Below are 24,253 nucleotides of genomic sequence, written 5' to 3' on the forward strand. Positions count from 1 at the left end.
TGAGGGCCTCTCCCTAGATCTAGTACTACTCCCATCTTGTGGGGTACCACTCCATCTAGACATGTCCAACTTTAACATCTCACACTCACTCAGTCGGTTCTAATTAAATCTTATAAAATAAAAAAGAAGCCTGAATAACTCCCAGCCTTCCCTCTGCAGGTCTCTTCTTCCGTCAGTTATTTTATCCACAACATGGTTATGGTAGAATACCCTGTTCAATGACGTGATCCGTTCTTCCGTGTCCATACCTCTTTTCCCGCAGTGTCGACTTCTCCTAGGAGCACATCATTTTAAGATTTCCATTGGAAACTTCGCAGTTTTTCTCTCACTCGGTGCGCCGCATCTCGTTCTTTCCCCTTCACTCGCTGCCACCCCGCGGCTCCTCGCTGCTTCTCCTCCGCTGCCGCGGCGTCTCCTCCTGGCTCAGCAACAGTGTAGCCTCTTTCTTTCGGATCTTGCGCTGCTATCCTGGCACTGTCATATGTCTTCGTTCCGTCCTCCCAATGTATCCGTATTTTAGCGAGTGGTGTTTGGAAACGTATTCCTTTCTCCTTCAATGTTTTTTTAATGGCCGTATACGTCTTTCGTTTCTGGACAATCTCGGTCGGGTAGTCATGATCAAAGTAGATTCGTTTTCCCGCTACTTGGACCTTTTTCTGCCATGCTTTCTTCAAGATCATTTCTTTGGTCTCAAATTGTAGGAAGTTAACCACGACTGACCTCGGTGCTGCGTTTGGGCTTGGTTTCGGGTTGAGGGCTCGGTGGGCTCGTTGAATCTGGAGATTGATCCCCTCCGGAAGTTCGAGTTCCGTTTTAAGAAGTTGCTCCAGGTATGTAGCTGTGGGTTTCCCTTCTACATATTCTGGCAAGCCGAAGATTCGGATATTGTTTCTCCTTGATCTCCCCTCGAGATCAGTTAGTTTTTCCTGCATTAGCTGCACTTGTTCTACCACCTTCGTTAGCATCTCATTAGCATCCATTTTCCATTCTTCCACCTCCGCTATGCGCGTCTGTGCCTCGCTTATACTCCCTCGCTGTGCCTGTAGCTCCCGGTCGCTTTCGGACAGCCTACGCTCCATCTCTTGTCGAAAATTCTTTATTTCCTCTCTCATTTCTTTCTTCAGCTCGTCCTTGAACACGGCCAGCTCCCTGCACAGCTCTTGCTGGAGAACTTTAATATCACTTCTGATAGCTTGCAGCGTTTCCGTGTCCTCGTGTTCTTCCATTCTCTCTGTTGGGTCTTTTTCGTGTTCAGAGATTTCTTCCGTTACCGGCCGCTCTTCAGCTCCTTTTTGCTTCTTATCGTTTTTCCTGCTTCTTTTCTTGTTTAACCCACTCATGCCTTAGTTTCATCTATCGTGTTCCGATTTAGTTGTGGGCATTTTTAACCCGACTCAAGCGAGCTCTCTTACTACACTCCTACTCCTACTAAGCCTCGCTCCACTGTCTGTTTCCTTGAATGACTTGCTGGTATCGGTTGTGTGTTTTGCCTTTAAGTGATATTTTAGACTGGAACTACTACGGTGAGAAGACAATTCAACTTGGCAGTGTTTACAGATGACTTTGGTTCTGTCGACTCCGCCGTCTGGAAGAACTTTAAAATGAAAATGGCCGAGTAAATGTTCCGTACCCTTCTCCATGTTTGGTGGATCCGCCGATTACTTTCTTTTCTGGTTCCACAGCAGACAGCAACAGACTTTTACAAAATAAAATATATATAACAGGGTTGGTCCGTGGCGTAGTGGGTTGAGCAGCCGCCCCATGTACAAGAGGCTATAGTCCTCGCTTTTGCTGTCCCCGGTTCGAGTCCCGCATCTGACGGCCCTGTTCTGCGTGTCGTTCCCCCTCTCTCTGCCCCCTGCTTCCTGTCTCTCTGAACTTTCCTATCCATTAAAGGCACAAAAAAAAAAAAAAACATGCGTTAATGCATGATAAAATATTTATCGGTGCGGTAAAAACTAATTAACTTGCCCAGCCCTAGTAAAAAGTCAAAAACATTCATACACATACTTAAGATAGTTCATTCAGTTATTCTGACAGATCCAGCTTGTGATGGATGGCCTCTTAGCTTCAACTTAGTGATCATGACAGCTGTCAGTTGCCTCTCTGCGTCATTGGACTTACTAACACCCAGCACCGTCTTTGAGCCTCTTCTGTGGATTCTTAAGATCCAAAGTTATTAGAGCAGAAGCCACACTGGCTCTGGGTTTTTGAGCAAGATGATCATTTTGGTTGTGAAACACAGTGAAACACAGCGTGTCACCATCAGCTGAGAGAAAATCTGTTCACGTGATCGGGAACAACCCAGAAACCATTAGGGCAGAGGCCTGTTTTCATGCTGAAAGTAGTGATGCACTGATGAGTGTTTACAGGCAATTTTGTATAATAGTCTCCGGTCTTATTTTGGGCTTGATCATATTGGGACGTGGTGTTCACTTGAGCAACCTGCCAGAGTCGTCTCTGACGTCTCACTACCTCAGTCACTGTGACATTTCACCAGCAGAGTGGGTTCATCTACATAAGGCGCCGAAATGTGGCTGTACGCTGGTTTCTGTTGTGTGCGACAGGTTTATCAAAGTCAGGATTAAACTTTATTCAGCTTTCCGAGAAGCGCAATAAGACGTTTACATGAGAAACACCTATAAGCATGGCGGTGGCAGCACCGTGCTCTGGAGCCAGGGGAACAGGTGGATTTCACTAAGTGGGTGGAATAGTGAAGGCTTATATGCACAACTGACAAAATATTTTGCATAACCTCAAAATTAATCATTGGGCAAGTGGGAGGAACGGAAGTAGATGGCTAGCATTAAACATTAGGAACTCACGTCTCTTCGACACTATCCAACTTAACTGCAACTTCTTTTTTTTATTTTATATATATATATATATATATATATATACTTAAAATTCTAAATGAACAGAAGAGGATTTTGGTGTGTGACATTAAACAACACAACAGTCAGAAACATGGCTACATCAAGTGAAGCAAAAACCTGGTTTAAATTCCCAAATCAAAGGACTTGAAAGTACAGCTGCCTGGGTGCAGGTGGGTGTGTTTTACCTGGGAGAATGGTGGGGTCTGCATCCTTGTTGCAATAATCCGTCTGGCAGCACTTCGGGTAAATGCCGGTGTCGTCTTTGGTGGAAGGGGCACAGATGAAGGGCCGGTCTCGTGGAATCAGTTCATTTTCGTGCACGCACTGGCGCTGCTCTATGATCAGCTGACTGCCCGACTTCCGGATGGCGACGAAGCAGACGCCATCGGTTGTGCAGCTGAAGTTGCCGCTGCAGCGGTCACAGTGACACTGGAGGGCTGGAGGAACAACAGGAGAAAGAGGGTTTGTTTTAAAGAGCGCTACGGCAGCAAACAGAATCCAACAGAAGGTTGTGTGGCACCTCCTTAATATTCTTTTTCCAGCACTTTTGTTCCATTTCGAGGGGGAAAAAAACCAAAAAAAACATTGAATGTTTTTTTTTCAAAAGACACACGTTTATATTCTTCCAGAAAGACTTCAACCCACACTGGCGAGCCGACTGGTGAAGGATCACTCCAGCCACATACAAGGTCCAACTCATTTTCCACCCAAGGTTTTGAAAGACATACACACGGCTGTTGCACAGCTGAGGAGCTCATGGCTCATTTCAGTAAATCAGAACACGTCAATTGTGCCTGATGGAATCTGTTTTTTCTTTCCCACCAAAAAAACAAATATGGAGTGCTTCACGGGATGTATACTGCCCAATGGGTGAGCTTTGTTCAAACACGTACACTCATGGCTTTAAATTAACATCCGAGTGCTACATTGTGTGCCATCAGGGAAAGGCATCTTAGCAATAGGTTCCTCTTTAGTCTTCTTCCTGTTAAAGTTACACACTGAAAGATCCAAGTCGGCAATATTGTGCTGTTCCGAGTCGAGTTCTCTCATTACCATGAACACACGCTAAGAATGAACTGGCATCTAAAAATAATGCCCACGATCTTCTCGTCTCTTCCACACATGATAATAAATAGTCTTTACTTCCCTTTACTGGGAACCTGCAGACTTGGACTTAAGGGAAGTCAGGAGGCATAAAAAAAAAAAACGCTAAAAAAGGTTTTTGCCATGTATCGTATCACAGTATAAATGATCAAAGGAAAATGTGATCCTGTGGATAGCTAAAGAACACCGTGCTCACTCCGAGCTCTCCAACCATCACAGCTGCTTACACATTCGCCTACAATAATCCAACATAACAAATGAACAATGTCGTCAGGACTAGTTTTTTCCAGTTGCGTCTCCTGGCCAAAGTTAAAATGTTTTTAAGTCATCATGACCTCGAAGAAAGCCATCCATGCCCTAATAAGTTCAAGGTTAGACTATTGCAATGCACTTTATGTTGGCGTCTCCCAGTCGCCTTCAACTTGTGCAGAACGCTGCTGCCCGTCTTTTAACCAACACCAACAGACGTGTGCACATCACTCCTGTTCTTAACTGCCTCCATTGGCTTCCTGTCCTTTATAGAATTGATTTTAAACTTTTAATGTTAATTTTTAAAGCTCTTAACGGTCTCGCCCCATCATTTATCTGAGCTTTTAACAGTCCGATATCCTGGTAGAGCTCTGAGGTCAACAAATCAATTATTGTTGGAAGTGCCCAGGTCAGAATACAAACCCTGCGGTGACCGAGCCTTTTCTGCCCCCAGGCTCTGGAATAAGCTCCCCGTCTAGCTGCGTCTTATTTCTGACCTGGGCCTCTTCAAATCTAGGCTAAAAACCTACTTATTTAGGATTGCTTTTAATACCCAGTAGTATGATGACACTTATCTTATTTGATTTGGTTGTATTTTATTGCTTTCACTGTTCTTTTATTGTTTTTACTTATTCTTCTCTTTATTTATTACCTACTGTAAAGCACTTTGGTACATCGTAACGATTGTTTGTAAAGGGCTGTATAACTAAAGCACATTTACAACATAAGTCGACTTTTCAGATGAACGAAAACATGCCACGGAAATGATGCATCTGTCTGTTAAAGACGAGTTCATCAACAAAAGAGCTGATCGCTGGTGGACCAGAGGAGGGCTGAAACTCATATCGTACTAAATTCGTCCTCATTCTTGTGCACGTTGCATGAAAAGATCCACAAATGCAGGATGAATGGTGGAACTCTGCTAGGTTATTCTGCTACATTCCTCAAGAGTGCAATTCCCTTTTTGCAGACTGCGCTGAGTAATTAACACAGACAAAGTGTGAATGTGCCATTACAAACCACATTTTAACAAGTAATGCGGAAGAACAAAGCCGCTTGTTAACAAGGATGTGCATTTCAAGCAAAAAAATAAATAAAAAAATAAATAAAAATAAATGTAAGGAACTCAAAATGAATCACCCCACTTCCCAACATCTGCAGTCAAATCAATTTTTGAGGCAACAGACAGCAGAGCATGACTAACCGATGTCCAAACCTGACCCGCCTTCAGAAATGATAGCAAAACTTAAAGATTTCACTTTTTCTCACAATGCGTTTTATACTTTCGGTTTGCCTGATAAATAATTCTAAAAGGAAAATTGCACTTCATAGAGTTGCATCCGAACAAACGTGAAACCCTTTTATGTTGTGCCCGCAGCACCGACAGCCTCCCACAGTCGAGGAAATGCTACTTTCAGGCAACTGGAGCCAACCCCTGGCGGCGTTTCGTGTTTCCAAAGCCGCCAAAAATGGAACTCATTTGTTGCACATATTGTTGCTGGGGCTGTTTTTCCAAGTGTGTGAAATGTGCTGGAGCCACAGGTCGGGGCATCTTTAATTACCGCGGCGCAGTGAGAAACTGCAGGTCAGACACGAACAGAGTACGGAATGTGCTTAATGTAAGGGCGTCTGCTCGCAATCCCTCAGGCCTCCAGCTATTAGCAGTGATGTTACGGAGGGCTATGAATAAAACAGGGCTTTCCTTTCCCTCTCTGGTAATGGGTGTGTGTGTGTGTGTCTCGACGGTGCCCTTGCCCCCTGCAGAGGGCAGACGGAGAGCTCAGTCCCTGGTATCATTATGCAGCTCAGAATCTCATCATGTACGGCCCGCCAGGTTAAAGCAACACAACACACCTCCCCAGATAAGACCTTTAAATAATTAAACGTGCAGGCGCACTTGGTATAAAAGGCGTCTGACCTGAACAGACAGACGAATGCTTGTAACACCATGAACGGTACACCACTGAACTCTTCTCTTCGGCACAACATCAGTCCAGTGGTTGTGTGAGGATTTAACGCAGAAATAAGTAAGAAAAATGTCTTTTAAAGCGAGTCTGGGAATGCTTGAGCTAGAAATGGGAACTGGTTCCAAATTTTACAGACCATGATAATTGGACACCTCTGAGCTTAACAATTACTCTATCAATGCAGCCTATTCAATTCAATTCAGTTCAATTTCAACCCACACGGGTGGTGCAATTAGTTTGCTGCATGTGTGGGTTCGGGCCAATTTCTGTTAACCTTAAAATGTGAAAACCAGCCTTGAAGCATTTGAAAAACTTTTCATGCCTAGTAAAGCCCCCAAATAAGCCATTCATTTACAGAATAATAACAATGATGATACATATTAGCATTTCAGAAGCTCTTTGGACTGCGTTTGGTGCTCAGCCCTAAACAGCACATGGTTAGCACATTCTTCTTTGGACTAAGGAAACATGATCTAATTTTCTTAATTTTTAGATGAAGAAATGAGGAGGACAACTCAGTTACTGCTCCTCACACCAGCTGCTCAGGCAGGTAAAGAGACGAGCGTTCATGTTCGTCACTAAATGAGTTGAAACGCCCGTTGCACCTTTTTTCAACCGGCCAGGTAGTCTTTGATAGTCACTTCAGTATTTGGATCATTATATCTGTATGGAGTTGACAAAGACACAAAGAAAGTTTGTCTCTGTTTGGGATTTTAGATACTTAGTTGTGCGGATCCTTAAAACCTGTAAAGCGTACTTGCTTCCTCATATAAAATTGGGTCAGGAATCGATAAGGGGAATTGATGAAGAACCGGATCAATAAGGGGCATCGATAATGACATCGGCTTGACAAAATCTTAGCAATTTCCATCCCGAGTAACTAGGCAGCTCCGCCCACCTTAAGCTTTCTCCCTCATGAAATTCACAGACCAGTCTGACCAGCCAAAATGAGTGAGGTGGATGAATTAAACCAGAAAAACAGCATCTGCGTGTGTGTGTGTGTGCGTGTTTAGGTATAATGGAAAAAGAAGTTCAAACAGTTACAGACCAGACACGGCTAAATAAAAGCCAGCTGACACTGGTCTGCTCTGACTCAGCCTCTGAAGAGATCATTCAGATAACTGCACCGTTTTAACCGGGCATGTCAGAGATTTGTCTAGACAAAACAGCTGAGAAGTTCCACCAGCGACTTCAGAGTACCTACTTGACTCTTTTTTTGGTCCAACATCTGCATCCAATCACCAGATCAGTTCCCATAGAGTTGAAAAACACGATTACACGACTCTGACATCGTCATGACTTCTCAAGAACCTCAAACAACATTATGCTATGGTGTTCAGCTACAATGTCGCAATAACTGCCCTTTATCTGGAAAGTACTACTTTTTAAAGCTGCTGCATTTTGCTAAAATGACTGATCAATGGGAAATAAAAGGAATACCATGCAGATCCAACATTTGAAAAGCATTTTATCTTAACAAATTGCATGTTTAATTGCATTCGACTCATGGCAGTTTTGTGGTGGGGACAGAGCTGAACAAATTAAACGAAATTACCGTAAATGAATCATTTTTTTAAATTTTTTTTTTTAATGAGCTGCTTTTGATTCTCAAACTGTATTCGATGTGTTTTTATAAGTCCGCATTCGACTCATGGCAGTTTTGTGGTGGGGACAGAGCTGAACAAATGAAACGAAATTAAATGAATTACTTTTTTAAATTTTTTTTTAATGAGCTGCTTTTGATTCTCAAACTGTATTCGATGTGTTTTGATAAGTCAGTCTATAAAATGCAGATCAGATGGTATCCTTTTTTTTATTGATGTTTTTTTTCAGACAAATGCAAAAAACTAACTGTTACATTATTACAGTTACATGGTAAGAATAGCAAACAATGTATTCTTTTTCAGTATCTGCCCAGTCTTTTTTTTTTTTTCCTTTACAAACAAACAAATAAAATAAAAAAAACAAAACCACAGTCCGGCAACAACATACACATCAAGCCAGACTTACAACACAAAACCTAGATCAACTAAACAAAAACACAACGATCAGTTGGTATTCTAAAAGACTCACCAAAGACCAGAGGATCCGAGTAGTTTTTCTACTCGTAGCAGAGGAGCGGCTGTTCTCGTGACAGTTGGTGTTAAACGAGCATCGGATCACCGCAAACTGTGTGCGACATGACACACTGGGACACGAGGCCAGCCATTTACCGAGTGGTCACACAGGATGTGTTTGATTTATGGAAGATACTTCTGAGAGTGATGCCAGGCAGGCAGCCAGACTTAACACACAAAAACACAAACACAACATGGACCAACAGCCAGCCTAACGGCTCCATAAGCCGCTCTGGTCTGTTTGTGTGCCTCACACCTAACACTTTCTGCTCAATCAATCTTGCTTGTGAGTGACACTGATCATACAGCATTATCACTTTCAATAGTTTCACTGGGTGGTAGCAAAAAGGAAAAACAGATGATTGCCTGGAGCAGCTCCACATTGTCAACAGACTATCACATTCATTATGGACAGTTTAAAGTCCCACTCTGGGAGTGGGAACTCTTATGCTGCGTGTACACCAAGAGCGACCTACGCTACCTGAGCGCCGGAAATCATTTCTCTATGGAGGGTGAGCTACCTGGGCTACCAGAGCGGATTCTCCAGTGGCGAAGCTACCTGAGCGACCAGAGCGGATTCAAGCGATTAAACTCAAGCTAACATTATGGTAATGAGGTATGACGCGGTTCGGCGAAAGCCAATGACAATCCACAGATTGTAGGGGTCCGACAATCCGCGGGGTTCGCGGAAACAGACGTGTAAACTTTGGTTCCTATCCAAACAATAGTCGTTTAATCCTGAGACTGTTGCAATTGCCGTGTCGAGTGCTTCAATACAATAGTGTAGTAACCCCACGCAAACCTCTCACTGCAATTAAGTTTTATTTCTGATTTAGTTTATTTTTCACAGCTGCCTCTGCTATTCCTGCTCTTCTCAGGTGTACCTAATGTAGTTTTACATAATTTGTAACGTGATGTATATCTTGTATAACAAATTGTAAATAACAACACGTTTATTCGTGTCCCTGCCCTCTCTTTCCTCATGTTCTTTTCCGCGGGGGTGCTGCACAGCCGCGGGCGGGGCCTTTAAGAATTGAACAGTCTAAATGTGACGTCACGAGCTACCAAAGCAAATTCTCAAGCGAAGCTTCTCCAGCGACCTCCGCTACCAGGTAGTGTAGGTCGCTCTTGGTGTACACGCAGCATTATGCCTTTATAATTGCTTGCGATATGATCCTACAACACCTTCCTTATTCGGTGTTGGGGGGGGGGGGGGGGTGTGTCCCCATTTCTGCGAACCAAGAAGCTTTTCTTACTTTGGTGAAATTTAGCCGTACATACAGTAGCTACATCCACTGTGTTATGAATGTACAGTGTTTCCCACACATAAACTAATTCGTGGCGGTGCGCCACAGATTCAACACCGGCCGCCACTTATTGCGTTTCGTTATTAGAATTTTTTTTAACGCTATTTTAAAAAAATACTCGTATTCGTTAAACTGCATTTCCTTTCCCTGCTCTCATTCAGTCTCTCTGTCCCTCGCGTCTCTCTCGCATAGCCTTCACACACACACACACACACACACACAGCCCCTCCCCTCCGTGCTTCCCTGGAAGCTTGCTAGCTTCAGCGTCGCGTTAGATTAGCTCTATAGCTCTGGCTCAACCGAAAGAAGACGGCTGGCGAAATTCACGAAAGGTTGGTATCACGTGCACCTTTATAAAATCACACATTAAAAAGTCCTATAAAAATATTTTATATTTTGAATACAATGTTGTCCCGTCCCGTCCCGACCCATAGCAAACAAGCGATTACGCCTTCTTTATAAAGTTAACTAGTCACAAGTTTGTCGTAAAAATAAATAAATAAATAATGTAGTTGGGTTGTCGAGGTCAAAACACTAGCAGCTGTGAATCAAATAAAGTAGTTTTTTTAAAACTCTTACACTGAATGTTTGCTGCTTCAATCCAGATGAGTATTGAAAAATATTTTCCGCGATTGAAAGAGAGACGTGCGTGTTGAGGATGAGGAGCAGCCTGAACCGGAGGTATCAGTCTGAAACAGAGCTGAACAGTCCGACCAGTGTAATTAGCTATGTTATTCATTTGTTTACAATGAAGATGTGAAAAGCTGCAGATAAGCCGCACACACATCCTTACGTCCCCCATAATTTTCCTTGATGGAGAAATTATCCAGGTTCTTAACTCCCAATGTGACATATAGCCTATGTCACATTACAGATCTCTGACAGTGGGGCGGTGGTATTCTGGAAAAAAATTCTGAAATGGGTTCTATGTGGTCTATTTAGTCTGTATTATAACCCCTTTAATTTTCATTTTAGTAGAAATGGGTCTGGGTTCTTATGGGTTAATACAATAAAGTTCTGTGTGAGCAATTATTAACGAAGGAATTATTTCGAAGAATTTTTATTTTTTACCCCCCCCGTGGCCCACCACCACACATTGCCTTCACATCTGTGGGAAACACTGATGCATGTTCCAAAAAAGCCCCAAAATACTCCAGCCATACATGTTTGAACCAGAAGAAGTGAAGGGAATGATTTGAGTTCACGTGCATGTGGAAGTATCACAAGGGCAATGTCTTCACTTCACTAGCTACCCCGGCACTCCCAGAGGTGGTCAGCAGCACACAGCAGAGGCGAGGCCCAGCCAGGAGCATTTTCAATAATTCAGATTTTCTCTTTGGAGAAAACCTTTTCTTAAGTAGCCCGTCTTTACAAGTCAACAAAACCCCGTTTTCTATCCATAACACACATAATGCCTGTTGGCCAGGGAGCGGAGGAACAAGACTCAACAAAGCCAACTGTCAGCAGTCAGGGGCATTTATTCACCCCTCCATCCACCTTCTTTCCTCTCTCCCTGGCCTAGTGCTCCCTCCTTAATTGCATCCCTCACTTGTGAGACTCCCTCCACGATCCCTCATTTCTAACTCTTCCTCTCCAATCTTCTGAATCCTTCCCTCCTCCCATTCTCAACAAAAAAAAAAAAATAAACAGATACAAGGCTGTGGAACAAATACAAGCTGAGAACAGTACACTTTCACATTTCAGGACACAAGCGTGAAATGAATTCTGGATAATCCGACTGATGTTTCCATCAAGGCCTGGTGTGGCGTTCAAACAGCGAGAGCTTACAAGGACAAGCTGAAAACCCTCCAGAGGCTGCGCCAGCGTCACCTTCATTCAGCGCCGACTCAGGCTTTGGGAAAGATGCATGTTCAGGGCACTGCCGACTGAAATGATTGATAAAGGATACGTTGGGGCTTACAAGTATGTTCTGAGGACTTCAATTCCAGTGTGTCATGACTGTGACCTGCTCCAACCTCAGGATTGTAATGAGGTGATTAATGCTGTTCACCCAAAGAAACCTCAGGGTCTGGCACCCATGTGGAGTGTTACTTAAAAACTGCTACGCAACCCCCCAGCGCCTACACCAATTTAAACCTGTTGTTCACGACTGAAGAACTCAACATTTGAGAATACATTTTCAGACTATACAGAGACGTGGTAATAGTACCCAGTCGGGAGACAGTGAGGCGAATCCAAATTCTATTAGGCGCGGCTGTCCTTATCTAGCCTTTCCCCGGCTGTCTCTCCCTCTGGATTCTGTCCCACTTTTAACTCGTCTTAAAAAAAGGCAACTTTGAAGAGCCACTCTATTGATTTCAGCGGTAATCACGTCCTCACTTCATACATGGCAGAGAGATGTATGAAACTGCCAGAGGCTGAGGAATTTTTAACAAGTCGTGTGAGCAACATTACTGCGCTGGATCAAAGTCTCTAAATAATTTATCAATCGTTTTTATCCACCGGATTACGTCTTGAAGCAGGAAAATTTAAAGAGAGGGCGACTCCGACCTTTCAAAGTCTTCCAGTCGCACTTTACATTCCTCACTCTATTTCAGGAGATCTGGTGGACAACAACAAGATCATGACCCGAGGGCCTGAGCACCGGCTGCATACGTCAGGGCCTCAGATTCGTTCCCCCAGTAAACCTGATCATTCGCGCCTTCCTCTGTTTGCTGAGCTCTTCACACTATTTTTTTTCCTTCTGTTATTTTTGTGAGGCATCGTGGTTCATGTAACCTCAGAGGGCACTCACAAACTGTTGTTTGAAGCGATATCGATTAACTAGAACGGAGATACCTAGACATCAGTTTGTTGGGAAAACCGAGACAAACGCTGCGATCTGTTGTTCTCGTCGGGATTCACGCTCACCCTGCACTGTAGCACTCTACAGGAACACAGAGGCGGATGAAAAGGACCCTCACCATGTAGTCAACAGATGTTTAAAGTGATAACGTGGCTTCTCTGGCTGTGGAGGACCTTCTAAGTTACAATCCATCCATCAGCATAGCAGTGCAAATTGCTCTCTGTACCTTTTGTTCTGATATAAACATTGGAAGTCTGATAAGCAAATGCATTTATTATTCAAAGAACACAACATTTGAGCCACAGAAAGTGTTTTTTTTTTAATAAAGTTTGACATTTGGGTTAGTTGGCTTTAATTGCTCGAGTGTGATTAGGAAGTCAGTGATTAAGCACAATTATGAACGACCACACAATGCTTTTTACTGTTCAATTTTAACAATGGTAAAAAAAGGAATCCTTCCAAATTGATTTCAAAAGCTTTTAAGAGCAGGTATAGCAAAGATGATGCTGAGATGTATCCCAACAATGTCTGCTTAATGTTCGGTTTGTTTCGAGGCAGCAGTGACCATCTGTTGGGGGAACAACAAGAACACAGAGTCGTTCCGTTCAGTTATGGGTTGCCACATGAGAAGGTGGAGCGTGTGTGGAGCACAGGGAGTTCGAACTACCACAAAATACAGTTGCATTCAGAAAGTGGGGCATTTTAAAGAAGCAATATAAAAGAAACCTAAACAGGCCGAACCACCATCAGTTCTGCACCGATGTGTCCACCAATACATGGAGATTCCATTGTTCTTCCAGTAATAGCACTCGCGCTCCGTATTGACAATCTTAGGAGCACCTGCACACAATTCAGAAGTAAATCTAAAACATTTAAATCGGAGCTCACCGGCACATAAAAAAAATAAATAAATAAATAATCACATCCATAACAGAAGCTACTGAATGAAAAAAGAAACAGGTGCAATGTTCTCCCAAAGTAAACGCACAGCAGAAAATCTATTTTATTCTTTTTAAAAAGAGGCAATACAAGATCCAGTAATGCATGATTTAGGACATTTTTTCCAATGGTAAATAGAACGTAGCACAATGTGTGTGTGTGTGTGTGCAAAAAGCAACATTATAAAAGAGTCAAGCCCTGTCAAACTGGCTATTTTGTTCCTTTCAGTCCACTCAAGTATCTTTGCTTAAAAACAAATGTGCATACATAATCTGGAGTATGAGGGGGGTGCACACATTTGTTGCTTATATACCAATTTATTTATGGGAAAGAGTGCAATTTTGTTCGTAAATCACAACAAAAAAAAAAATCATATGGCCCCAGAACATCTGTAACCCCTCTAAATTAAGCCGACTCCACTCTGGTCAACCTGATGAAAGCCAAATAGGAAAGCCATTGAAAACCGTTTAAGCCATTTGGGAAAAAGATTGAGGGAGTTGAAAGAGTGAAGGAATTTAAAGATGGATCGTCATGACAGAGCTGCAAGCGGCTCCAGCCCTGCGAGTAGGGAGCCCCAGGAGACGGCGCAAATGAAAAGACGGGATCATGGCTAATCTAATGCATCGACTCTCAGTAAAGGGCAGGAGGGAAAGAGAAATGGCAAAACACAAAGGCTCGATAGGCCGCAAATCAATGGCAATTCAATTCCATTACTCCTCCGTAAAAGAAAGAAAAGAGAAAATTATAAAGTCACACACAACTGTGTAAAAACACACACACGTGTGTGTACATACTCTATATGTCTAAACCTGCCGTCCTTGCTTGAAATAAGTCTGCAGTGTTTCATGATGCAGTACCAGCATGATGTTGACTTAACTCACACTCACTTTATTTAGAATGAACCCAACATGCATGCTGTTGGACAGGGGGAAGAAGCCGGGGTAGCTGGGGAGAACCCACACACTCCGTATCAGGAACCAGGAACCAGGAACCAGGAACGTTCCTGCTGGGAGGTGGCGGTGCTAACCACAACACCATACAGCCCATTTCAGGATTCAGATCCTCATAAATCGGGCCATGACCATTATTTTTCCTCCAACTTGAGAACTACATACAGATAGAATTTGATGCCACTCTCCCTCTCCTTTCTATCGTTACTGCTTGAAAATTGATTGTTAATTCTTTTTTTGTGTGTAATAAATACCACCTATAAAGCCACTTTTTTTTTTCTCTGATGTCACCTAACCATAATCAAAATAAAAATCTTTGAAATCAAGTTTCCTGTCCCACATTCTCAAAGTCTGCATGGTCTCCAGTAACAGAGACGCCTTCATTCATGAGCACAGAGCTGGGAAAGCAAAAATATCCTCAGCCTTATTAATGAATCCGTCAGCTCAGCTTTCACTGTTCAACTTCGTACATCAATTTGAACTTTCTATGAGCCATTTTATCTTCATTAACATTTTTATTTTTTTAAATTTGGTTTAACTTTCGTTTCAAGGAGAATTTAGCAACTTTTTATACTCTTTAACTCATTGGCTGCCAGCCATTTTCAGTTCAGAGACACCCATACTGCCAAGTGTTTTACAGTATTTTGACTGATTTTCCAAGACCCACAGAAAAGTGTGTCTTATGACTATGTACACACCGAAATTACCAAACGAAAGAGTAGACTGTCTTCTTTCATCAGGAAAAAAAAGTTTGTTTCTACCATTTTCAGTCCTTTAGTAATAGACAGTAGAACATAGGTTGGTTTCACCAAAAACAGCTGTTTGACTCAAAAAAACGGAGAAAACACGCTTTTTCTTTTTTTGTGCAAAGTGGCACTGCTGCCACCTTGCGGGTAATTTTGCCAGTATATTCTCTGTTTAGTGTTTACAAGCCTAAGATTTAGTGACAAACTCCGCTAGATTGTCCCCCAGCCCGCTCCGTTAAAAACGCAATTGACGTCTATAGACTTCTTTGGCAGTCAGCGTTTTTTTTTTTTAAATTGACGTCTATAGACGTCAATGGCACCGAAAGAGTTAAGTGGCGTTACAAAAAAAACAACCGAGTGTTTGAAAGCAGGAGCTGTTATTTACGGTGATAAGAGTGCTGGGACCCTGAATAAATCTCTTGGGTCCATTTCTAAAGCAACTGCAGATGGTTTTGTCATGCTAAGTGGAAGTGTAGCCATTACTAAAAATAAAAAAAAGAATAAAAAAAAAACCGCATCTCTTGTTTGTGTTTGACTCAGAAATAGGATGCGATTTTTCTCTATAATAACTTTAGGTTATTTACATAACCCCGGTTCTCTGAGTAATATGAGTGAGATGTCTCACTATGGGATGCACGCCCCCGCTGCAGACCTCAGAAGCATCAATCTCATTACGCCAATCCTGATTGGCTGGTGAAACGTGTCCGTCCGCACCAGGTAGTCCCACCTACCTTAAATACCTCCTGCGGACGGCACCACGTCATTCAAGATAAGCACCTCTTCTCACTCGCCCAAGCAAGAAGGGTTGTCTGGTGAGACATCTCACTCATATTACTCAGAGAACCGGGGTTATGTAAATAACCTAAAGTTCTCTTTCATAATATTTCGCTCGATGTCTCACTATGGGATATGGTTGCTCCCGTATTGCCAGACAAGCTTATCCAGCGTCCACCAACCCATAGGGATAAGTACACTGTTCCAATCAGGACAGCAAAACCGCTCTAGCCACGCACGGAGCGGAGACGTCCAGCATATAGAAACGGACAAAAGTGAGAGGCGAGGACCAACTCGCTGCAGCACAAACGTCCTGAACAGTGACTCCCCTGAATAAGGCCCAGGATGCGGCCAAGCCCCGAGTCGAGTGCGCTCGCAGGCCCACAGGTGGCTGCAAACCCTGACTCGTATAAGCCAAAGCAATCGCCTCCACCACCCAGTGGGATAGACGCTGCTTTGTGACAGGTTTCCCCTTATGAGGGTTAGCCCAGGAGACGAACAGCTGATCGCTCCTCCTGAAACCCCTCGTCCTGTCCATATAAGTGCTCACTGCACGGACTGGACATAACGCATGCGACATCTGCTCACCTGGTGAGGCAGCAAAAGCCACAAGGTCAATAGGAGAACATGAGCCCACCACCTTAGGCACAAAGGCCGGGTTGGGCTTCAAAATCATCCTCACATCCCCCGGAAAGAGCTGAGCGCATGAGGGATGCACTGAGAGCGCATGGATGTCACTGACCCGTTTAGCCGAAGCCAAAGCCAGCAACAACACTGTCTTGAGAGACACGTGTTTCAAGTCTGCCCCCTCCAGTGGTTCAAAGGGAGGGCCCTTAAGCCCTTTCAGGGCCACGGCCAGATCCCATGGTGGTACCAGCGGTCTGGACACGGGGAGAAGCCTGCGCGCTCCCTTCATAAAGCAGCAAACCAGCGGGTGCTGGCTCGCTGTTAGCTTCCCGAAACCCACGTGACAGGCGGCGATAGCCGCCAAGTACACTTTAACCGTGGAGAAAGCTTTTCCTTTGTCAATCAGGTCCTGCAAGAATGACAATATCACTCCTACTGGACACTGAAAAGGAATGTGGCCATTTCTGTGACACCACCCCTCAAACACTCTCCACTTACAGTCATACAGAGACCTAGTGGAGGAGGCTCGAGCGTTTTGTATAGTGGAAATCACCCGCTGTGAAAGACCCACAGCTGACAGATTTAGCCACTCAGGGGCCAGGCCCACAGTGCCAGGCGCTCTGGGTGCGGGTGGAAGACCGCTCCCCCCCCCTGTGACAGCAGGTCCCTGCGAAGCGGGAGCTGCCAGGGCTGAGCGCACATCAGCTGATATATCTCCGCTAACCAATGCATCGCAGGCCAATGCGGAGCTATCAAAATCAGTGCGTGGCCGTGCTCCCTCACTCTGGAGTGGGGGGTATCAAGGCCAGGGGGGGGAATGCGTAAAGACGCTCGCGCGGCCAGGCGTGCGCTAGTGCGTCTACGCCGAGGGGAGCATCCATGCTGCGGAGAGAGTAAAACAGCGCGCACTGCGTGTTGTCTCTCGATGCGAACAGATCCACCACGGCCCGGCCGAAACGTGCCCATATCTGTTCCACAATCTCCGGGTGCAGAGTCCACTCCCCGTATACCGGCGCGCCCCTGGACAACAGGTCCGCACCCGTGTTCAGGACTCCCGGGACGTGCGTCGCTCTCAGGGAGAGGAGACGACCACAGCTCCACAGGATCAGTCTGCGTGCCAGCATATGCAACTGACGGGAGCGTAATCCCCCCTGACGGTTGATATACGCCACCGTAGTCGTATTGTCCGTCCTCACCAGGACATGGTGACCCATGAGAGACGGAAGGAAATGTTTCAGGGAGAGGAACACCGCTGAAAGTTCCAGAAAATTTATGTGAGAGCGCTGGAGATCCACACTCCAGCGGCCCCTCACAGACCGGCCCTCGTGAATTCCGCCCCAACCTGTCAGGCTGGCGTCCGTAGTGACCACTTTCCTGGACAGGACGGAACCCATGGGCACCCCGTGGGTCAGAAAGGACGGGACCCGCCAGTGGCGCAGTGCCCTGGCACACCCCGGTGTGACCAGCACTCTCCGTGCGCCATGACGCACGGGATCCAGCCCGCATGAGGCCACCCAGAGCTGGAATTCCCTCATGTGGAGCCGGCCAAGATGGACTACGAGTATGGCAGACGCCATCAGCCCGAGTAACCGCAGACATAATCTGAACTGAACAGATTTGCCTGGACGGAAGAGCGCGAGACATGCCCTGAAAGCTTTCACTCGGTCCCCCGAGAGACGCGCTGTGAAAGTCACCGAGTCCAGGGATAATCCCAGAAAGATTATGCCCTGTGCCGGGGACAGCATGCTCTTTTCCGCGTTTATCACGAAACCCAGATCGGATAGGTGTCGTATGAGAATACGCGTGTGCGCCCTGGCCTCCTGCTCCGATTGTGCCAACAGCAGCCAATCGTCCAGATATGTGGCCAAGCGGATGCCCTGCCGTCTCAGCGGGGCTATTGCCGCTTCCGTGCACCGCACAAACACCCTCGGGCTTAAGGACAGACCGAAAGGGAGCACGCGGTACTCGTAACAGATCCCCTGGAAAGCAAATCTCAGATACTTTCTGTGGGGAGGATATATCGGGATGTGGAAATACGCGTCTTTCAGATCGACAGAAGTGAACCAGTCGTTCTGTCTCACAAGACGCAGCAGGGATGCGTGTGTTAGCATCCTGAACTTGTATTTCCTGAGATATTTGTTCAGAGCACGTAGATCCAGGATAGGGCGAATTCCGCTCCCCCCCCGTTTGGGGACCAGAAAATACCTGGAGTAAAAACCGCTCTGACACTGTGCGGGAGGTACGACACAGATTGCTCCTTTGTTTAACAGTGAGAGGATTTCCTCCTGTAAAACACGAGCTGACTCTCCCTGAGCCTGGGAGTATATTATACCGGCGAATCGCGGGGGAACAGCGGCGAACTGCAGCCTGTAGCCCCTCGAGATCGTCTTTACCACCCAGGGTGAGGCTGCGAGAGCGGCCCATCGCTCCCATCTGGGGGAGAGAGTGGACACACACCGCAGCCCCTCCGCCGTGAGAGGCCCCAGCCGCGGTGCGACGGCGCCCTCTCCTGGCGGAACAGTGACATGACCCCCGGGTGACGCTGCGCGTTTCTGCCCGGGAGGACAGAGCAGCGGCCGGGCCCACACACCCCTCGCCCCGGGGAAAGCCGTGGCATTTCGCCGAGGGGGGACAGCGGGCGTCACCACCACGCTGCTTATTTTGATATTTTGTTTGGCTTTTGTTAGCTGAGCCCTCGGCCTTCGGCCTGGATGCTGCAGCGGGACACATTTTATTTTCTTTACAGAAATGTGTGTGCTTGTGCGTGCTTGTGGACATGAGAGAGGGGCAACTGCTGAACCCTCCGCCGTCAAATGTCCGTCTCCCCCGGTCTGCTCTGGCACGGTCCGTGGCAGCCGGGAGACGGGGGCGTGGTGGGCCTCCGGGAGCACGCTCAAAAGCCGAACAGGTGGAGCTGGTGAACGGGGAACATCCAGCTGCATCACCGGTGAAGAGAGGGGCGATCAGGCCGCTCTCTTCTTCTTCCTGGCCTGGTTGAAGACAGCTTGCACGGGCTGTGCCGGCGGAGCTGCAGCCGGGACCAAGGGCTTCCTGGGCCAGCCGGCCCGAGCGGGCGGGGGGCCCGGGGCGAGCTGGGGTTTCGTCTGTTTGGGCGTTTTAAACTGCGAAACCTGGGAAGCGGCCTGTGCGAAGCTTTTACGCTGCACAGTCGGAGAGGGAGCCGGGGACTTTCGAGGGAGGCAGAGCCGGAGAGCTTCATCCTCCTTCTTTTTGGCTTCACACCGCCGTTGCATCGAGTCCAACGCGGAGCCGAAAATCCCCTCCGGGACAATGGGCATGTCCAGGACGTCCTCCTTCTCTCTGTCTGACAGGTTGGCGAGGTTGAGCCACCTCGCTCGTTCCTGCAGAACCATCGTCCCCAGCGCTTTTCCCGTGGCCCGGACCGCGCAGCGTTGGACACGGAGACACAGGTCGGTGATGACCGGTATCTCCTCCCACGTAGCTGGGTCCTGAGTTTGCCCAAAATCCTCACACAACTCAGCCTGGTAAGCCGTGAGCAGGGAGAGGACATTGAGCGCTCTGGCCGAAAGCGCCACCGCCTTGTAAGCCTTTTCAGTCAGGGCTGACTGAAAACGGTTGGACTTGGACGGCAGACTGGGGCTCCGGGAGGACACCGCTGACAGCCGGGGGTGAAGGTGGGCTGCAACGAGTGGCTCCATCGGAGGCATGCGGAGCAGACCCAGGCTCTCCATCGCCTCACAGTCGAGGGACGAGGCCCCGGGAATCGGGCTCCTGCTGCTGTATGGGCGGTCTCTCCATGAGCGCGCCACCTCATCCAGCAGCTCTGGGAAGACGGGGAGAAGTTGCTTCGTCGCGCTCTTGGCCAAGGGCAATTTCTTCCCCTCGTAGCGGGATCTGGAGGTCTCAGCTACGACAGCAGGCCAGGGGATGCAAAGCCGGGCAGCAGCGCGTTTGCACACGTCGAGCATGTCCGAGCTGGCGAGGGGAGAAGCTGGTGTGCTGCTCTCATCTCCATCCCGAGAGGCGACGGAGGCCGTGGGCTGTGCAGCCCGGGCCGGAGTGATGAAGATGTCTTCCTCGTCTTCATCCTCTGATATGAGGAGGTCCGAGGCGGCATCTTCATCGTCCCCATAGTCCAACAATAGGACGTCTTCCTCCTGCGGGGGATCCGCGGCTAGGTCGAGCTGGGAGCCCCAGCTGGCGCTAGCCTCCGGTACCGCCACCGCAACAACCCCTCTCTCCTCTCCACCCTCGACGGCGGCGCCGTCGGAAGGGAGATAGGGGTCATGTCCAGACAAGCTAGCTTGGCGGGCTAGCCGTCTGCGGAGACTCTTGATGGTGAACACCGCACAGTGTTGACACGAGCCGGGGACGTCGATAGCCAGCCGGGCGTGTTGCAGCCCCAGGCAGCTCGAGCAGACCTGGTGTGGATCTTTACTCGATATCTTGTTCCCACAGCGACAGGGACGGGCCCCGGAGTCTCCGTGCCCTCTGGTGTGAGGGGTTTTGTCCTCCATTCCTCGCGAGCTGGTGTGCAGGCAGGGAGTTGAGGCAGTTAACTGGTGTGCTAACTGTGAAGCCGAGAGGATAGCTGGTGTGCTAACGCTCGGGACTCGAACAGCCGTGGTGAGGCGCCGAGGACAGTGCTGGCCAAGCCGTGGAGAGGCGAGGAAAGCACTGAGTTCGATCTGGTGTGACCGACGAAGCAAAATGTATCCAAGGCTAGGTAGCGCCCGGCGACAGAAGCTGAGTAAGATCCGTCTGCGGACAGTTAAGCTAGCTAGCCAGAGGACGCGAGATATGCTCCGAGTGAGAAGAGGTGTTTGAATGACGTGGTGCCGTCCGCAGGAGGTATTTAAGGTAGGTGGGACTACCTGGTGCGGACGGACACGTTTCACCAGCCAATCAGGATTGGCGTAATGAGATTGATGCTTCTGAGGTCTGCAGCGGGGGCGTGCATCCCATAGTGAGACATCGAGCGAAATATTATGAAAGAGAACCTTATTAACACTCAGTGAAATATGAGCAACTAATAGAAATATACAACACACACCCCGAAAAGGCTCAACAAATTAACAATGATGCTTCCCTGCCCCCACTCCCCTTTCTCAGATCATCCCGTGTGTGTTTGTGTGAGAGAGAGAGCGAGTTACGGTTCCCCTCTTCGGTGGTACGTTTAAGCCCCAGAGTCATTTCCATAGGTCACAACCCCATCCACACCCTCCATCCTCCACCCTACCCCCATCCACCCAGTCAGCTCCACTGTGGCCAGCCCTTTGTCCACACCAGATGTGATCTGTGTGAGTGCGTGTTGGGAAAGGGGGCCCAGTGCCCCCAAACCCAAGTGACCCCCCCTCCCCCTCCCCACCTCCCCGCAGAAAGGCTGCTATCTGCCCAAGTGAATTGTTTGCCCTTGCAGGTCAAGCTGGAGCTTTAGATGAGCACCGTGGTGGAAAGCAAATGGTGACTCACACTAACAGTTCAAATCCAGTGTGTTTGACTCACAAACAGGAGATATAGCATCAGTTTTTCACAGGAACCTTTGGTGGGAGACCAACAGGGGAAGCAGAGCAACATCGTACAAATTTACTTTGGGCTTTCAGAGAGAGAAGACAGAAAAACAAGCGCCTCTTAGACACTGGTTGCACTTAATGACATAAGGACTATATCATTACGCATCTGTGACATCTTCTAGTTCCCACACAACACAGAAAGGTAGGGGCGGCCAAACAGACTGAGAAAGGGAGTAGCAGGGGGAGGGCAGTGCATCTGTCTGATCTTATAAATATGTAGTGGCTTCATATAAAGGACGGACAGCTTGCATCCAGGCAGCTGCTTCAATTCAGACACACACACACACACCAACAATGGCAATTCAAGGAAGAGCTTTGATCAGAAAGTCCAACACAGTAATCAACTTCCAAACATCCTCTTCAGTTTCCCATCAGATATGTTTATTTCTAAACATGCCAAGAGTTTTCAGTGTCCCCCGCCAGCTTCCAGGTTCTGCCTCGTCTTCCGGTGACCACAACAGTTGGTGGAATAGTCATCATTTCAGCTGAGCTGAAGAAGTCTCTGATCGAAGACACTCTGTAGCGCAGGGCAACTCTGCCATGAGCACGGAACTTGTTCCTAATATTCTGACATTGGATGTGGAATCTAGAAAACAATATCCTAAATACATACACAAAATTAAACTAAAATAATTCCCAACAAGTACCATCTCACAGTTAACTCAAATGTAACCACAATGATTACGAAATCCAGCTACTTACTACAACATCCTCATGCAACCAACCTGGCATGTAAACACGTGTAAAGGAGAGCAAACACGATGGCAGCCATGTCCGCACATTGTGGAGCGACCCCTAAAACTGCTTAGAGGAATCTACAGGGGCTGTAAAGAGCTTTTCAGGGCTGTTACTTCCTCTGTGTTTTTTAATCAAGCTAATCAAACAACCATCAGACCTCTGTTTAATCCGGCACAGGAATCATAAAATGATATGCAATTTTAGTCTTTTTGGTGTGGATGAAGATTACTTAGGAAATGGGAAGCACAAGCTGGCATGTATGCCCATTTGGCTTCCTAATGAAACCATAACAAATGCACACGTCCTGAAACCCCACGAGTTAAGACGGGATAAGGGAAGAAGTGTGTTGTTAATAGATGCCAGAGAAAGCCATGCTGTTTGGGGAAGATGACTCACAGCTCAGACTAAGACAGCTGACTGTCAGTTGGACTGATACAGTAAACATACCACTACGCTGCTCAGACATAATGGAAAGAAGCTGCAAGATTCACATTGGGGGCAAAGCCTGTGTGCTTGCGCTCTGGTACTTTAACAAAGAGCACTTCTACCCTGCTCCCCATGGTACAATTTCATCATTAGTTTTTGTTAGTTCCACTAAAAGCACTAAAATTAGAACATGGTCAAAGAGACATACTCGTCTGTACTTTTTGTTTCCAACATCCCAACAAACTCTGTCCTTTCCAGCGATGCTCCAGTTCCCTTCCACCGGCTCCCCGTCTTGTCATATGTGGTGGCACAGGCATTATCAGGCAGCTGGAGACACAAACTGCTCCCGCTGCCCTTCGTGCTTTCGTTTCCGGAGACGCGGCGCGTTCCTCGTGTTGACCTTCCTGCAACGCGCCCGTCTTGGGGGATATTACCGTTGCAGCGTGAATAAACTCATCATACTAAGAACTAATCTCAAAGGAATCATTTCTTAAAACCTGTAACCAATCAAATTTATTTGATCACTGATTAAAATGTCAGTAATGACTGCAGTTTTTAAAATAACCTTTGAGATGTTTGTTCAGTCGAAACATTTCTCCGAGATGCCTATTCAACGTAAACTGAGAGCTGTTTTAGCAGCATGTAGAGGAAATGGTTTGATTGAAGCTCTTGTAAAAGGTAAACAGTTTCTAATATTTTCCCTAAAATCTCAGAATAAAGTGTTACAGGGATTGAAGACACTACAAGTCATTAGCTAGGACATTCTTTTTTTTTTCCTTCTCCCACATGTTATTGTTAACAGATGCCTGTAGAGATGACTGTGGTTAGGACAACATGATAGACACCTGCTCAACAAATAATAGATTTATAAACAAGAATAACAGCTCTTCCCAGTTTGCAAATATACAGCTGCATAGTATATATCTAGCTTTAAAGAAAAACAAGTTAATACACCGCCCATATCAAATACTAATAGGAAAACATCCACTCGTACGAGACTGTGCAAATGACAACAATCTAGACTAACTTAACTGGGGCTCCCTGTTTGGAACGAGACAAAGTGGAAAAAAAA

At 46.7% G+C, this 24,253-nt stretch overlaps 1 protein-coding gene across 1 annotated transcript in view; it reads right to left on the reverse strand.

Annotated features, from left to right (window-relative positions):
- tgfbr1b (transforming growth factor, beta receptor 1 b) overlaps positions 1–24,253 on the reverse strand; it is a 64,053-nt gene that overhangs the window by 34,392 nt on the left and 5,408 nt on the right. Inside the window, 1 exon segment of the mRNA XM_075452559.1 lies at positions 3,062–3,313. Coding sequence (XP_075308674.1) covers positions 3,062–3,313 — 252 coding nt within the window.

Source organism: Odontesthes bonariensis, chromosome 20 (genome assembly GCF_027942865.1).
Source record: "Odontesthes bonariensis isolate fOdoBon6 chromosome 20, fOdoBon6.hap1, whole genome shotgun sequence".
Taxonomy (NCBI): Eukaryota; Metazoa; Chordata; class Actinopteri; order Atheriniformes; family Atherinopsidae; genus Odontesthes; species Odontesthes bonariensis.